At 36.2% G+C, this 17,030-nt stretch overlaps 1 protein-coding gene across 1 annotated transcript in view; it reads left to right on the top strand.

Moving 5' to 3' along the window:
* Positions 1-17,030, top strand: part of LRPPRC (leucine-rich pentatricopeptide repeat containing) — a 123,933-nt gene that overhangs the window by 16,668 nt on the left and 90,235 nt on the right. The window contains exons 2-11 of the mRNA XM_006839466.1: positions 5,473-5,672; positions 6,629-6,751; positions 10,041-10,162; positions 10,254-10,312; positions 11,217-11,303; positions 11,951-12,077; positions 12,413-12,557; positions 13,379-13,524; positions 13,703-13,808; positions 13,890-13,997. Coding sequence (XP_006839529.1) covers positions 5,473-5,672; positions 6,629-6,751; positions 10,041-10,162; positions 10,254-10,312; positions 11,217-11,303; positions 11,951-12,077; positions 12,413-12,557; positions 13,379-13,524; positions 13,703-13,808; positions 13,890-13,997 — 1,223 coding nt within the window. The remainder of the gene's footprint in view (positions 1-5,472; positions 5,673-6,628; positions 6,752-10,040; positions 10,163-10,253; positions 10,313-11,216; positions 11,304-11,950; positions 12,078-12,412; positions 12,558-13,378; positions 13,525-13,702; positions 13,809-13,889; positions 13,998-17,030) is intronic.

Genomic DNA, 17,030 nt, shown 5'->3' with positions numbered 1-17,030 from the left:
CCACACCAGGACCCTCCCTGTATAGGTTTCATTTGTACCTTGTGGTCCATTGCTTATCCTACAGGTCCACACCAGGACCCTCCCTGTATAGGTTTGATTTGTACCTTATGGTCCATTGCTTATCCTACAGGTCCACACCAGGACCCTCCTTGTATAGGTTTGATTTGTACCTTGTGGTCCATTGCTTATCCTACAGGTCCACACCAGGACCCTCCCTGTATAGGTTTGATTTGTACCACTTTCCAGGGCAGTCAGATTTGTTTCTTTAGCGCCCGTCAGTCTTGATAAGCTCAGTTTAGAGACTCCCGAGTACGTGCAAATCTTGGTTCTGTCATCCACTAGCTTCACTTAATTTGGAGAAATCTATAAAATGGAGATCACAGTAATAATTTTTTTGTGCATTATTGTTGTCATTTAGTGCTGTTGAGTTGGGTCTGACTCATAACAGCTCTGTGTAGGGTTTTCAAGGAGTAGCTGGTAGTTTTGAACTGCCAACCTTGCGGTTAGAAGTCCAGTGCTTGTCTTACAACACAACACTAGGGTTCCAATGTAAATGCATGGTAAATTGTTAAATATATGAATATATGTCTTCCGTCCTTTGTCTATATCCTTTTTTTTTAAACTCTTGTAGCTCTAAATGAGCACCCAACAGGCTCATAAAACCAGTGAAGAAGTTAGAGGAGAGAGGGTAGGTAAGAAGTTTAATTAAACTCTTACGATTAATTTGGTGTATGCTGTTGTTAGTAACCCTGTACAGGGGTTTCCGAGGAGCAGCTGGTGTGTTTGAACCATTGACTTTGTGGTTCTCAGTCCAGTGCTGATCCTACAGCACCACACCAGTGGTCCAGTTTGGTATATGTTGTTGGTGGTGTTAAGTCCTTGTAGAGTCTGTTCCATTTCAAAGCGACCCTGTTTAGGGTTTCCAAGGAATAGCTGGTGAGTTTGAACCGCCGATCATGCTGTTAAAATCGGTTTTGCAGTCCAGTCAGTGCTTATTTTACAGTGCCACACAAGAACTCCAGTTTGGTGTATGGTGGTGGTGGTGATGCCCCATGGCGTCAGTTCTCACTCAGTGATCCTGTATAGGATTTCCGAAGCCATAAGTCTTTATGGGAGCAGATACCTCATCTTTCTCACATGGAACTAACTGCTGGTTGTTTTGAACTGCTGATCGTGAGATTAGCAGCCCAAGTCGTAACCACTACACTACTTTAGTTGAAGTTAGAGAAATGAATGAGTAACACTTTAGTAAAAAGTTTAATTGAAAAAGTAAGTACTGTTGAAAAAGCTTTAAAAAGAAAAACAGAAAGTAAGATTTTGCCATAGAGAATTTACAAATTTACAGGTAACCTTAGAATGTAAATGGTTAGTTGCCGGGAGTCTCAGGATGGATCCTGAGAAATTTGCCTTGCAAGTGTAAAAAAACTGTTAGGATGCTTGCATGAGCCAGTAAGACAAGTTTCCCTTGTTACATCAGTTTTGGTGATTAGACTTCATGTTGTACATACCTGAATGGGTGTCTTCCTACCTTAACCCCTGGACTTGTTCTTTTCTTTCCTTTATATCAAAACATATCTATTGTTTTAGGCTGTGGATTCTTGTTTTCTTCAGGTTGTGGCCAAGTGAATTAAACAATTAGTTCTGTGCCATAATGAATGTAAAAAGTGCTGCTGCCTGGGGAAGCTCTGGAGAATCCTTTTGAAGAGGGAAGAATCCAGTCCATTGGTGGATTGCATCATAATCCTTTCCCTGACTCCAGTTTATTTTCTTATATATTCATATTTCTACTTGACTAATTAAAGCTAAGCTTATTAGAAGAAGAAATGACTGCATTGAGGATTTATTGTAAGAAGAATTAGCTTTAGACTGTTCAAAATGATGGGCTGGTATATAAGCTTTACATTTTATTTGTATTGGTTTGATCTTCATTTTTTTCAACTACACTTCAGCAATAGTTTTATTTTTGTGCTATCTTACAGTTTATCAGATTAAGGTAGTGTTACTTTGCATAAAAAAAATAGGCAAATATATATATTTGACAATAATTTTGAAATTTCTCTGCTAATCAGCTTTGATTGTTGAACAGTATTACCTCACATCACCTGAACTTGACACATTGTTTCAGCTGATTTAGAATCATGTCATTTTGTGTTTTCCTGACATTAATATGGGCTTAGTTTGATAACAGCTGATTAAGTAACCAGAAAAATGGCTATACAAAAACCAGACTCGCTTTCAAATATATTCTAATTCATGCCACCATGCAGGATAGGGTACAACTGCCCTATAGGGTTTCTAAGACTGAAATCTAGGGTGCTGACTACCAAATCTTTCTCCCATGGAGTCTCTGGTGGATTTGAACTGCCTAACTTTTTAGTGTGATGCTGTGAGTTAATGTGCTTGCTGGGCAGCAAAGTCGGTTTGAACTACAGGGTCGGCGGTTCAAGCTCACCAGCTGCTCTTCGGAAACCCTATACAGGGATGCTTTAGGTGGGAACTAACTCTGATGACACTTAACAACAACAACTTTCAGGTAGCAATTAAGTATTTAATCACTATACCATCAGCCAGTGGTTAAGTGGCCATTTGTTGCTGTTGTTAGGTGCCATTGAGTCGGTACCGACTCATATTGACCTTATGCACAGCAGAACGGAACACTGCCTGATACTGGGCCAACCTCACTACTGTTGCCATGCTTAAGTCCATCGACGCTTAAGTCTACTTGGTCAATCTATCTCAGGGATATCTTCCTCTTTTTCTCTGTCCCTCCACCTTACCAAACATGAAATCCTTCTCCAGTGACTGGTCCCTCCTGACAATATGTTCGAAGTATGAGAGGTGAAGTTTGGCCATCTTGACCTCAAAGGAGCACTTGACCTCAAAGCTGCACTTCTTCCAAAACATATCTATTGGTTCTTTTGGCAGCCCATGGCACTTTCAATATTCTTCTCCAACACCATAACTCAAAAACATCAATTCTTCTATGGTCTTCCTTATTCACTGTCCAGCTTTCACACGCATATGAGGTTATTGAAAATACTATGGCTTGGGTCAGGCGCACCTTAGTCCTCAAGCTGACATCTTTGCTCTTCAACACTTTAAAAAGGTCTTGTGCAGCAAATTTGCCTAATGCAATTTGTCATTTGATTTCTTGACTGCTTGCTTCCATGAGTGTTGATAGTTGATCCAAGAAGAATGAAATCCTTGACAACTTCATTCTTTTCTCTGTTGATAAGAATGTTGTTTATTGGTCCAGTGGTGAGAATTTTTGTTTTCTTTACATTTAAGTTTCCATAGAAACCTTTAAAAGTAAGGGGAGAGTGGTGGTGTGCCAGCGACCTTGTATAGGGTTTCCAAGTGAGGCTTATATGTAATAGTCTAACATTTGATTAATTCAGCTTATTTGGCAAGCATTTGGTGAATTAACAGTGTGTGTTTAATCGTTAGGTTTACAAAGATGAGACATTGTCTGAGTTGGTTAGTAACCCGACTTTTCATTGTTTTTCCAAACTGTTATGTAGTCATTGATGGCTAGAGTGGTGTTTTTTTTGTCCCAGATGTTAGAATTAGGGTTACCACTACCAGTTCCCATCGAGGCAATCCTGTGTGTCATAAATGAACTTTGTTCCATAGGATTTTCAGTGACTGATCTTTTTAGAACTCAATCTCCAGGCCTTCCTTCCAGGGTGCCTTTGGGTGGACTTGACCTCCAACTTTCAGTTAGCAGCTAAGGTCTCAGAGTTAGGGTTAAAAACTAAATCTCATTTCTAATCCAGTTATGTTTTCTTAACTGCTTCTGTGTTTTATATCGCCCTGTGGTTTTATATAACCTTTGGACTAACGTCCTTTAATGCGATGTCATATTCAATTTGTAACATTGTAATCAATCAATTTGGAATTGGCTTTTTGATAAGTGGCAGTGGGTTTGGGTTTGGTTTGGGTTCCGAGGTAACAACTATAAAATGCTATAGCATAGGTAAGCAGCCAGAAGTAGTTTTGTTTTAAAACTGTTACGAGCCATTGTATTGATTCCTTACTCATAATGACCCTTTATAGGGTTTCTAAGGAGTAGCTGGTGAGTTTGAATCACTAACCTTGCAGTTAGCAGGCTAATGTTTATTCCACAGTGCCACACCCCAGCAATATTTTGGTAATTGCTGGTGGTAAAAATATGATTTTACTCCTGAAGACACTCCTGGATTAATGATAAGTAGAATACTGTTTAATTTTTTTCGTATACTTAGTCGCTGCTATTGGAAAATTAAGTGTAATGTGTAAATTTCTGAGAATAACATCAACAGAAAGTTTGACTGTTAGTGCTGTTTGAACTCAGATACAGAATTTAAAGTTGGAGATTTTGACAGTTTCCTTCATACCTGGTCTAAGGATTATTTTCAAGTCTGATATTTATAAACCAAGGACAGGCTATATTCATACCATGTGATTCAATACCTCTGATTTTATGTTTTAGAGCATGACTTGCACATTGGATGATGATATTAAAATATTGAATTGTTAAAAATTTTTTGCTCTTTATAGGCACAAATATACTATTCTGACCTTATCTAACTCAGAAACATTTTTCTTTCTTTATGTCTTCCCTGAAATTAATTGTGCTTAATGCCAAAAATCTAGTTATGTTTTTGATGGTTTCATTTATGCCTTTTCTATGTACAAATAATTAGAAAACTGTTAAATTTGCATTTAGACAGATAGAAAGTAGATATGAATTAAGAAAGAGTTACATTGTTTATTGCTATAAAATGTCTTGGATTTATTTAGACAGACAGGAAATTTTTTGGCATCTTGAATGATCCTTTGGGAAAAAAAGCCTGCAGTTTTAAAACTGAACATTAATCTTGTAAATTCATAATTGGTGGGTCCCAGAAGACACTGAAAATAGTTATTACTGTTTTAGATCTGTTGTCTGATTTGTAAAGATGAGAAGAGTTTAAAGATTATAAACAGCATAATTTCTATTAATTAATCCGATTTGGTTAATAGCAAAATAATTCAAAACACTTAAAACTCAATGTTGTGTCATCTTGTTGTTGTTAAGTGCTAATCAGTCAGTTCCCACTCATAGCTTCTGAGGAGCAACTGGTGGATTTGAACTGTTGACCATGTGGTTTGCAGTCCAGTGGTGATCCTACAGAGCCACACCAATTTTTATTAAATTATTCCATGTGGAGGGTTGCAGGAATGCTCAGTTACTGAAGAGCTTTACTGTGCATTCTCTGTGTGTGTCTGTGTGCTTCAATTTACATATGCGTGTTGTGCACATATGATTATTTAGATAAAAAAATTGAGACCTTCCTACTGATTCATATTTTTCTTTGTTTTTGGTATTGTGCTAGGATTTTACATACGAAATAACCGATAAGAGAAACTTTGTATAAATGTTACTCAAAAAAAATGACCAACATGGATAGTAGTTGATTTAATTAATTATTCATTGTGTTTCATTTTTAGAGAGTTCGTCAGTCAAGCCAGGCAATATGCTATTGCTGCTGAAAAAAAGAATTACCTGCAAGAGGAGTCAATGTCTGCTCATAGAAGGAGTGCCAGTCAGTTTGATTGGGCTCTAATGAGACTAGATAATTCTGTCCGAAGAACTGGTCGCATTCCAGAAACACTTCTACAAAAAGTCTTTGATAACACATGCCACTCAGGTATTTCCAAATTATCTGTTAGAAAAAAAAATTGAACTATTTCATCAAAATATATATGGGGCAAGCTCATTATAGAGTCTATAATTTGATATTTTTGATTGTCATATTCTAGTGATCATCATGATTTTGTTTTAGATGTTGAGTGTCTGCAAGTAAAAACTGTCTTTTTGTTGACCTTAGTTTGTATAAGTGTCACTTTCAGTGATGAATTTGTTTAAAAATATACTAGTTTTTCCATAGTCTTCCATTGTATAGAGTCAGGTTTTCCTAAGATGATCATGTGTGACAGGACTCATCATTACTTCTGTTTCATTTTAACTTAGCTATTAAAATCTGCTCGGGTCACTTACGCCTCTGATACTCTAGAAGTGCTCCCCCTCCCTACAACACCCCTGCAGTTATTGGCTTCCTGGTGCCCATCCATGGGTTTCAACGAGATGAAAAAGCATACATGCAGAACTTAGTGATGAAAGATACCAAAGAAATGTCAATTGTAATAATTCATTGTTTCTATTCTAAGACTTGGTAGCATTTCTTTTTCTAACTTTCCGTTTATGTACTTCAAGTCTCTTGTTTTTTAATAGCTTTATTGAGATGCCATACAGTTCACCTCATAGAAGTATGTAATTCAGTGGCTATTCACAGAGTTGTGACATCAATTTTAGATCCTTTTGTCACCCCACATCCCTAACCATCATCATTAACATTCTCATCCCTTCCCTCCCTAGGCAACCATTCTGGCTATGCTGGAAAATTAAAGTTACAGCTTCCAATAAAATTATAAATGATTTTTATGGATGAGGATAGGACTTTTGCAATTTATAGCTACTTTCTTAGTAATTTTTTAGGTTGGCAAGGAGACTTTTGCGTATTCTCAGATCACAGTTTAAATTTTGATGTTTATACATATGATTTAGTTCTGTGTTAAATACTACCCACTGATCATTTTTTAATAGGTAGCCCAGGTGGTAATCAAGCTTTGCTTCTACTGCGCAGCTGTGGTTCTCTCTTGCCTGAAGTGAAGCTCTCAGAGCGAACAGAATTTGTTCATAAGATATGGGACAAACTTCAGAAATTGGGTATGATTGTTTGATTATAGATACATGTAAAAGGTATGGGTGTTTATTCTTTTAACAGAATTTTATTGTTTTTTTAATACAAATAGTATAATTCAGTTTTATGAAGTCATTTACAATTTTTCTTGTAATATGATTTATTTGGTGAATTATAGTGACATCTAGGGGCTTTAATAATGAAATAGTTTTTCTTAAATTTTCATAAGCATTAATTTTATAGTAAGTTAAGAAAAAGTACAGAGTAGAAAACGATTTGATCTGTCAAAGTTATAAAAGCACAATGCTATTTGACCAAGCAGTTTAATTTGTTACACTTTAGATATATATGTGGCGCTGTGGGATAAAGCACTGGACCGCAAGGCTGGTTTGAACCACAGGGTCAGTGGTTCAAACTCGCCAGTCACTCTTTGGGAACCCTATACAGGGTCACTATAAGTCGAAACTGACTGGACAGCACTTAACAGTAACATACTCAATATACTCACATGTGCAAAAAGACTGCTATTCATTGTAACTTGTTTTTAGTAGAAAGAAATCAGAACCAGTCCTGTTGTTATTGTTAAGTGTCATCCAGTTGCTTCCAACTCATAGCAACTCTGTATAGGGCTTCTGAGGAGGTGGCTGTTGGGTTCAAACGGCTGACTTCATTGTTAACAGTACAGTGCTTATCCTACAGCGCTACACTGTCTCTCAGTAGAAGATTAGGTAAATTATGCAACACTGTGTAACTGTTGGAGTCCTGGTATGGTGCTGTGGGTTAATGTGCCAGACTTGCAAAGCCGTTTGAACTGCAAGGTCGGTGGTTCAAGCTCACCAGCTGCTCCTTGGAAACCCTATACAGGGTCGCTATGGTTCAGAATCGACTCGATGGCACTTAACAAGAACAATAATGTAACTTTTTAAAAATAGAATTCTTTATATACTGATGGGAATATTCTTTAAGATATAAATGAATTTGTTGTTGTTATGTGCCGTGGAGTCGGTTCCGACGCATAGCGACCCTTCACAGGGTTTCCGAGGCAGTTAATCTTTTACGGGAGCAGAACGCCTCATCTTTCTCCCACGGAGCAGCTGGTAGTTTCGAACTGCCGACCTTGCGGTTCACAGCCCGATTCGTAACCACTACGTTACCAGAGCTCCTCAGTAAGGTGCAAAATAGTGTATATGCCATCCTCCATTTTAAAGAAAAGTGCTTATATATTTGTGTGTGGTGCTATGGGTTGATGTTCTGGACTGCAAGGTCGATTTGAATCACAAGGTCGGCAGTTACAGGTCACCAGCTGTTCCTCAGAAGCCCTACATAGGGTCGCTATGAGTTGGAACCGCTTCAATGGCACTTAACAACAACAGCAATGTGCACATAAACATATCAAATCGTAAGGTATTTCTGGAAACGTATGCTAGAAACTGGACACAATTTTGGGACTTTATGATCCTTTTTCTGTTTTGAACCATGTAAAGATAGTACCTTTTCAAAAACAGTTTTAAAAGACCATATGAAAATTCTTCAACAGTTGGAACCTTAAACAGATAACTAATATGTATAATGGCAATGAAATAAGCTATGTATGAATAACAGAAATTATTGGTTTTTAGGTGTTGTGATTGTTTTCTCTTAAATTTCAAAAAATCAACTTATAGTAAAGTAGCTAGCTGTAGAAAATGAAAATGTTACAGAATTTCTAATTTAAAAAGTTAGGAAATAAAATGGGTTAAAAAAATCCAATTTAGTATAGCCACAAAAAATAGAAAGTATCTAGGAATATCAATAAAAGAATTGTATAAAACCTATATGAATTTAAAAAAGACTGCAGAATAAAGAGAGTCTTATCTCATAGTTTTGAATTTTTATAGAATTCATTTTGATGACTAGTTAATTCTTCTAAAGTTTGAAAAAAAATATACACAATGGTTGGATTTTGGGGTAAAACATTTTTGTCATTCTTAATTAGAATTTTATACTAGTAGCTGTTAACCTCCCAGTGTGACAAAAATAAAAATAAAAAAGAAGAAAAGAAATGAAACTTGTTAGCATTCTATTGTTCAACAGTGATGTTGACAGTAATTAATATGAAAAGCCAATAGATGTTTGTCTCTGTGGGTTTTGAATAGTTTCCTTAGCTTCTCCAACAATACTTCCTTCAACTTTGGAGCTATAAACAACTATCCTTATAGAGGTTGATTTGAAGTGATGTTTTTTTAGAAGAAATATTCAGACACTATACGGTAATGCAGTTGCATAATTAGGTTGTGACTGTTCCATTGCAAATGTTATATACAAGGCCCTGTGTAGAATATTAGAGGTTGGTTCTCTTGCCTAGATTTCTAACAGACTATCTAGTTGCTCTGGTAGTGTAGTGTTACGAATCGCAAGGGCAGCAGTTTCAAACTACCAGCTGTTCGGCGGGAGAAAGATGAGGCTTTCTGCTCTCGTAAAGATTTACAGTCTCGGAAACCCTGTGCAGGGTCACTATGAGTCGGAACTGACTCACACAGCACATAACCAACCATTTAGTTGCAGATCCTATGGTTACTTACTAGCCACAGGACCTTACACAAGTGGTAGAGTCAGTATTTTAGTTCTGTTAGATGAGGTGGTTATTGGTACCTGCCTCAAAGCTGCTATGAGACATAACTGAGCCTTTATATGTAGAGCACTTAGCTTTGTTCCTGAAACATGGTTAGCCTACATGCCTGTTGCTGTCAATAGAACAGGTTTCTGCTGCATTGAAAGAATCTTATAATCTGGCATCAGGTGTTGACCAGACATGCTGTGTCCATAGACGGTTGAATGAAAATAGGAAATTTAGTGATGAAAAATTTAGTAAAGCATATGAAACACGTCAGGCCAGATTATCAGGAATTGAGTGGTAACCTTAATTGCTGTGATCTTAAACAAAGTGGACACAAAGATTTCAAAGGACATATAGGCTACAGGTATTTAACTTCAGACTAGAAATGGTGTTCCGCAACTAGTAAGGGAGTAGTTCTTTGAAACAAAGCCTTTGAGTAGCCTAGGTAGTAAACAAGCAAAACTGCCAACCCGGGTTTAATCTGATAAAAATAGCTATAATCACAATCCACCCGGCTCAGTGTGTCTGTAATGTGGTGAGGACTTCTGGGTGTAGAAAAATCTTCTAGTTACTTTAAAATATGAGTATTATCAGCATTTCCTAACAGATTTGTAATACATTAACACACACACATTTTTTGGGCTAAATTTATTTGCACGTGATTTATTTAAGTTGTGATTTAAGTACTTTGTAAAAATTTGACTAACATTCATTTGTAGGTACTGTGTATGATGTAAGTCACTACAATGCATTACTTAAAGTGTATCTTCAGAATGAATATAACTTTGCACCAACTGACTTCTTGGCAAAAATGGAGGAAGCAAACATTCAACCAAATCGAGTAGGTGTATGATAGTTATTACAAATGTTTATTGGTCACATTCACTTATTTTTAACCTAGACAAATATTAATTGACCCATTTTATTGACAGGTGACATACCAGAGGTTGATTGGCGCTTATTGTAATGTAGGAGATATTGAAGGTGCCAGGTAAGGATCTCTGTAAACTGTGTAAACTTAAAATTTTTCTATAAACTCTTTTAAAAAAAAAAATTTCGTTTTTAGTAATAGAATTTATTTTGGAAGCATTTCAACCTAGCACGATTTGAATAGAATATAAAATAGTGTGTAAGAGTTAAAACAGAAGTTCAGAATTGATATTTTCATTTAAAAACTGATTTACTGCAATGGAGACTTAAAATTGTTTAAGTTTACAGCTGACTTTACTTTTTAAAAAATATTTCATAAAGATAATTTTCTTAGCTATTAAAACTGAGCATTTTAAGAGTAAACCAGCTTTATCTCATCGATTCATAATAAAGTCAGTTGCAGTATTTCTCTGCTTGGGTAAAGTTGATTACTACTTCTGGATGGAAGACTTGGGAAACAGATAACTTGAAATGTGCGGTCTTATTTCTAAGTAAATGAATCTTATTAAACTGTATGTTTTTTAAAGTTAACTAGTGTAGACAAAGAGTCGAAGAGTCCTGGTGTGGAGCTGTAGAATAAGCAGCGCACCACAAAGTTGGTTTGAACTACAAAGTTAGCAGTTCAAACTCACCACCGCCCCTTGGAAATGCTGTACAGCATCGCTGTGAGTTGGAACCGACTCAGTGGTACTTAAAACAGCAGTGTAGAAAAACAATCATATTTTTTAAGATGACCTTGTATTTTTAATAAGAGTACCTGAAGACTATTGATATTTCAGGGAGTTGGGATTTGGTAAGAAGAAGTAGGTTTTCACTTTGAAGTTTTCAGAACAAGTATGTGTTACGATTACATTGTAAGAACAAAAATAAGATAAAGTAAGTGAAGGCCTGATTCTGTGCATGTTGTTAAAACGCTTTTTGATTTGTATTTTCACGGAATGCCTTCATTTCTTTTTTTGTTACAGCAAGATTCTTGGATATATGAAAAACAAGGATCTTCCTGTCACCGAGGCAGTGTTCAGTGCCCTTGTGACAGGGCATGCAAGAGCTGGGTAATGTTCAAAATAAGTTTGGTTCTTAAGTGAGGTTTAACTGTTGGAAAATTATTAAACCATGTTCAACTACCCCTTCAGAAAATTTGAGTGTATGAGGTAGAGCGTATGAACTCTTTTAATAACTTGCTCTTAATGTTTCATAGCACTTGAAAATTGTCCTGCCTTAAAAATAGAGCCTGATCCAAAGTAACTAACTTTATGAAGCTTACTTTGCTGGTATCCTGGAATATATATATATATTTTTGGGAAGTTACCTTTTCAAATTGAGGAGGTGCTTATGGTCTTTATTATTTTAAAAGCATATAACCAGTTTAAGACACACTTTTCCTTTTGACATTATCATGAATCCAAAGTATGCTGAAGGATTTTAAATCATAATATACTTAGGGTACTAAGTTTTAGATTGAATAATATATCTGGTGATTTGACAATGTTATACTTTGAAAGAATTCTGTTGACACAGTGGCCAAAGTACTCAGTGGTTATCTGAGAGGCCAGTGGTTCAAATCTACCAGCTGCTTCTGCACATATTTATAGCCCTGATAACCCATGGGGATAGTTCTAGTGTATGCTATGGGTTGTTACGAGTTGGGATAGTCTTAATGACAAATTGTAGTTTTTTATGTTCTTTAATTAACTTACAGAGATATGGAGAATGCAGAAAATATCCTCACAGTGATGAAAGAGGCTGGAATTGAGCCGGGCCCAGACACATACCTAGCATTGTTGAATGCATATGCTGAAAAGGGTGATATTGATCATGTTAAGCAGGTATGACTTCTGTCATATAAATCAACATAATACTTTAAAATCATTTGTATAAACTAGCATGTTTTACATGAGGCCGAAAAGGGTGCTGTATACAACTACTTTAAAGTGCAGTTGCATATAAGAATAATTCTAATTGTAATTCCGTATTTTGGTGCTGATATTACCATTATTCTTGAGTGGAATATTTTGCTGTATTATAAAGGATATCTTAGATCTTCAGACAATTGTTGTTTATAATATTTTAATCTTAGTATTTTAATTTATATAGATTTAAAATTAAATGAAAAAAGTCACTGGTTTCTAACTTTTCCTCTGATTTCTGGAATTATCTATAGACTTTGGAGAAGTTGGAGAAGTCTGATCTTTACCTTATGGACCGTGATTTATTGCAAATTATTTTTAGCTTCAGTAAAGCTGGGTATCCTCAGTATGTCTCAGAAATTTTGGAAAAAATTAAATATGAAAGAAGATATATTCCAGGTATTTAAAAAAATTATTTAAAAATTTTTCAATAAAAATTTCAATTTCAGCTGTTACAAGGGGGCTGAAAGTTTATGGAAAAATTAATGAACAGATCAGCACTGGACTATGAACCACAGGTTGATAGTTCAGCGGTTTAAACCTACCAGCTGTTCCTCGGGAAACCCTATACAAGGTGGCTTTGAGTAGGAACCAACTCAACAGCACTTAACGACAGCAACATATATGATGGAAAGTATGTTCTCTAACAGTAGGGGAGTGTAGATTGTAGCTCATGCATCCAAGACTTGTAAAGACAGCTTAACAAGCCAGAAAATCTTGAGTTAGAGAGTGTAGGTTTACTAATTTTATTTCACTTCGTTTTATTGTGATTCACAGATGCTGAATTTTTTACTAATTGAAGATTTGCTGCAACCTTGTGTCAAGCAAGTCTCTTGGCGCCATTTTCCCACCAGTGCGAGCTCACTTCATGTCTCTGTTTCATAGCTTGATAATTCTAAGAATATTTCACACTTTTTCATAAAGCTATTGCACACTTAGTTGAATGCAGTATAGTGTAGCATAATTTATGTGCATTGGGAAACCCCCAAAATTGTGTGACTCACTTTATTGCGATATTTGCTTTATTGTGGTAGTCTGAAATCAAACCTGCAATATCTTTGAGATATGCCTGTACTCGGGAATGTTTTCATTTTGAAATATTTCATGCTATTATTATTATACACCTCAAAGAAGTCAGGTATCTTTTGTCTTTAGTGCTTGCTGCAGTATAAAAATACTCGGTTCATTAAGAAAAAAAAAAAAAAATTCTTTCTTTCCAGATGCAATGAATCTCATTTTGCTTCTAATCACTGAAAAATTGGAAGATACAGCATTGCAAATTTTATTAGCATGTCCTATATCAAGAGAAGACAATATGAGTGATTTTGGAAGTTTCTTTTTACGGCATTGTGTGACAATGAATACGGTAATCTGTCCATTTTTAATTTGTATATAGCTTAATAAGCAGTGAAATAAGATTCTTTAAAATATTATGAAATGAAAGGAAAAGTTGTTATCCTAAAAGTGGTAGAGTATTTGCAGACAGTCTAATGACAGAATACTTGCCGATTTAGCTGATCTGATCACTTTTTTTTCCTCCCTAGCCTGTGGAGAAGCTGAAAGACTACTGTAAGAAGCTAAAGGAAAGCCAGATGCATTCATCTCCTTTTCAGTTCACGCTGTATTGTGCTTTAGTAGCCAATAAAACTGGTACCTCATTTTTATCGTTAAAATTAACATAAGCTAGTTTTGCTAAAGTACTTTCATAATGTTTTGTGCTATCTCTTTCAGATTTGGCAGAAGCGCTCATGAAGGCTCTAAAAGAAGAAGGTTTACCTGTCAGAACTCATTATTTCTGGCCATTGATAGTTGGACATCAGAAGGAGAAAAATGTTCAAGGTTAAGTGTCTCCTTTCATAGATTTGCAGTAGTTCAGAGATGTGTAACATTTTATACACACATCAAATTCAAAATCTTTGTGAAAGTTTACTGATTCCTAAGTAGGAGGATCTATCTTAATTTCATTTCTTGATTTACTTCTGATCTTGATACTCAGTCTTGTAAGTGTAGTTGTAAACAGGACATTATTTTTTAAGTTTTTAATAAGTGTTTTTAGCTCTTGGTTTCTTAGACAGTTTTTGAAATTAGTTTGTCTAGTTTTCAGGGAAGATTTAAAGGCAAAGTTAGATTCAGCCAGGTTCATCACAACCAGAAGCATGGCTCTTCTCTGTGAACCAGTGTGTTTCTTCTTCACTGAGCTGAGTTGCAATGAGGAACGGCAGAAAACTTTCAGTGCGAAATGAGTGCTCTTGACCTGACAGCCTGCTGATTGAAGGACAGAAATGCTCAATCTTTCACGTTCTTAAGTAGGTTTAAGCATTTAGCACACTTTTCCCTGGTACACATGGGATGTCTATAGGATATGAATAAGAATTGAACAAATATTAAATTTTAGAGTACAGTATCTAATTCTTTGGTTTGCATTACTGGTAATTCAGAAAGAGTAGTCTCATAAAAAGATGCTTTTAACAGAAGTACTTCCCCCTTGGGGAAACAAAAAATGGTCTTTCTCATTTTATCTCACAGTATAATGTGCTTTAGAATGAGATGCAGAGTTGTTAGTGTGACATTGGGTGACAAACAAAATGCACAAACAACAAAAAAAGTGCTTTTAGCAGACTTTCATATTGCAATTTTACTTAAAATATATAGTCGTCTTCTGGTTTAAAGGAATACTGAAACAAGTATTCCCTAATTGTTTCTGGCTATAAAAGTCTGTAAATCCTTTTTAGAAAGATCTTTGTGAAAACAATATGCTATTTGATTAACTCTTTACACATCCTGCAGTTCTGAAAGCTCTAAGAGATAACATTTAACTTAGTGTTTTTGAACCACAGAATTTGCATCTTCCTTGAAAATCTGTAGGCATATTGGTATTGTCCATCTTTACACAGGGATTGGACAAACTTAAAGTCCCCCTGCTAAACTATTTGTTTGTTCATCAGGTAGATTTGCTTTCCCCAGCCAAATACAGCATCTAGACTGGAATTAGGTAAACATAAAAGAAGTCAAGTGCTTTCTTTCTACAACTGTAGCTTGAACTAGTAGAAAAATGGCTTTATCTTGAATCCATCTTTTCTAAGAATCTTTGCTTTAGATTTTAATGCTGCCTTGTTGAAACCTCACATTTTATTAATGAGAAACAGAATTGCAAAGAGGTTCGTTGACTGCCTTTTGGTGCCATAAACATTTAGCTGTTGGCAGTGCTGAGATTAAAATTGAGATTTTTCTGCCTATTTTAAATACTCAGTGATATCACCGTCATACTGAACTTTTATGCTGCATTTATTTATTTTAACTTTTTATTGTAAATTGAAGGTTTGCAGACAAGAGCTTTGCATTCAACAAATCATACACTTTGTTTCATCTCAATGATTACAATCCCCTCCATACTACAGCTATCTATCTTTCTTCCTTCCTGTGGTTTCCATTTACAAATGAACAAAGCAAAATATATTTGATGCACACATACAAAACAAAAAATAGATTTATTCATTTAAATGTCCAAAGGGCACATTCTGCAAGCCAGCCTCCTGCCTGCAGGCACACAACCTAGAGCTCAAAGCTGCTCTGTCTCTCTGTGCCACCGTCTCAGCCATCTCTCTGCTTTCACTGCTTTTTTTGAGTAGGGATCTCATGCTCCAGTCATGCTGGTCTTTCTTGATGGTCCTGGAATCATCCCTGAAAGAAAAGATTAACTACTCCCCCTTTCAGTTAAGGAGCTTCTGGTAGTGTAGTGGTTATGAATCAGACTGCTAACCTCAAGGTAAGCAGTTAGAAACTACTGGCGGTTCCATGGGAGAAAGATGAGGCTTTCTGCTCCTGTAAAGATTTACAGCCTCAGAAACCCTAGGCAGGGAACTATGAACTGGAACTGATTCCACAGCACACCACCATCCTTTTAGTTATACACTTACAAGTACAGTTTTAACGATCACAATTAATCCTGCTAACAGTTGCTCATTGTTGAATGATAAAATCCTATCATTATCATCTCCCACTCCCTTTTACCAGATCCATCAGGAAAAGAGTAAAACTATTCAGTGGGCATTTTACCTTACCCTCTTCATTCTGAAACTAAGCACACTGATGAAAGCTTGCAAGCCAGCCACTTCATGCCTTTATAGCCTCCCATTTTTGATAGCCAGTGTCTGAATTGCCCATTCCTATCAACCCAGTGCACTGAGGACACAAAGAATCTTCGATTCTGTTGGAATTTTGAGCAACTGCATTCATAAGCGAAAGTCCAATTCATCTAAGTGTAGTAATTACTCACAATGTCAAACATCTTTATCTGGTAAGGTCAGCCCTAGCCAGCCAAGTTAGGTCAAATAGGTATCAGCTGCAATTGTGGGCGTTCACATATACCTCCTTGCTGCACTTCACACCAGCTGCTTCCTTTACTCTGAGCCCTAACTCTAAGAGGCTAGGTTAGTGTCATTGAGCTCAGGATTTCACACAACAACCTGAGCTTCAGACCAGGCAGCCCTTCCTCTTCTCTCTTTCATCTTTAGGTCAGCAGGTGCCAGTGGAACATGTCCAAATTCAGCCTGTGTCTTCATTGCTTTTGCGGCATTTATTTTATGAAAACTTAATTGTTGACTAAGAATTAGGTACGAGTTTTTGCCATTGTCGTTATTAAGTGCCACCAAGTCAGTGTTGACTCAGAGCAGTCTCGTATAGGGTTTCTGAGGCTTTAAATCTTTGCAGGAGCAGAAAGCATTGGGACATTTAAAAAAGAAGTACCAAGTATTTTAACCAGTGAAAATTGTATCTGGTAAAACACCAAAGCTTATCTTCATTGAGCAGTGTGACTTGAGAGTGCAAAAGATTATCATTTGTTTTTTGTTTTGTTTTGTTTTGTTTTTTTTT

The sequence above is a fragment of the Chrysochloris asiatica genome, unplaced genomic scaffold, assembly GCF_000296735.1.
Source record: "Chrysochloris asiatica unplaced genomic scaffold, ChrAsi1.0 scaffold00024, whole genome shotgun sequence".
Classification (NCBI taxonomy): Eukaryota; Metazoa; Chordata; class Mammalia; order Afrosoricida; family Chrysochloridae; genus Chrysochloris; species Chrysochloris asiatica.
Note: the sequence above shows the minus strand (reverse complement) of the source record. Positions and strands in the feature narration are given on the sequence as shown.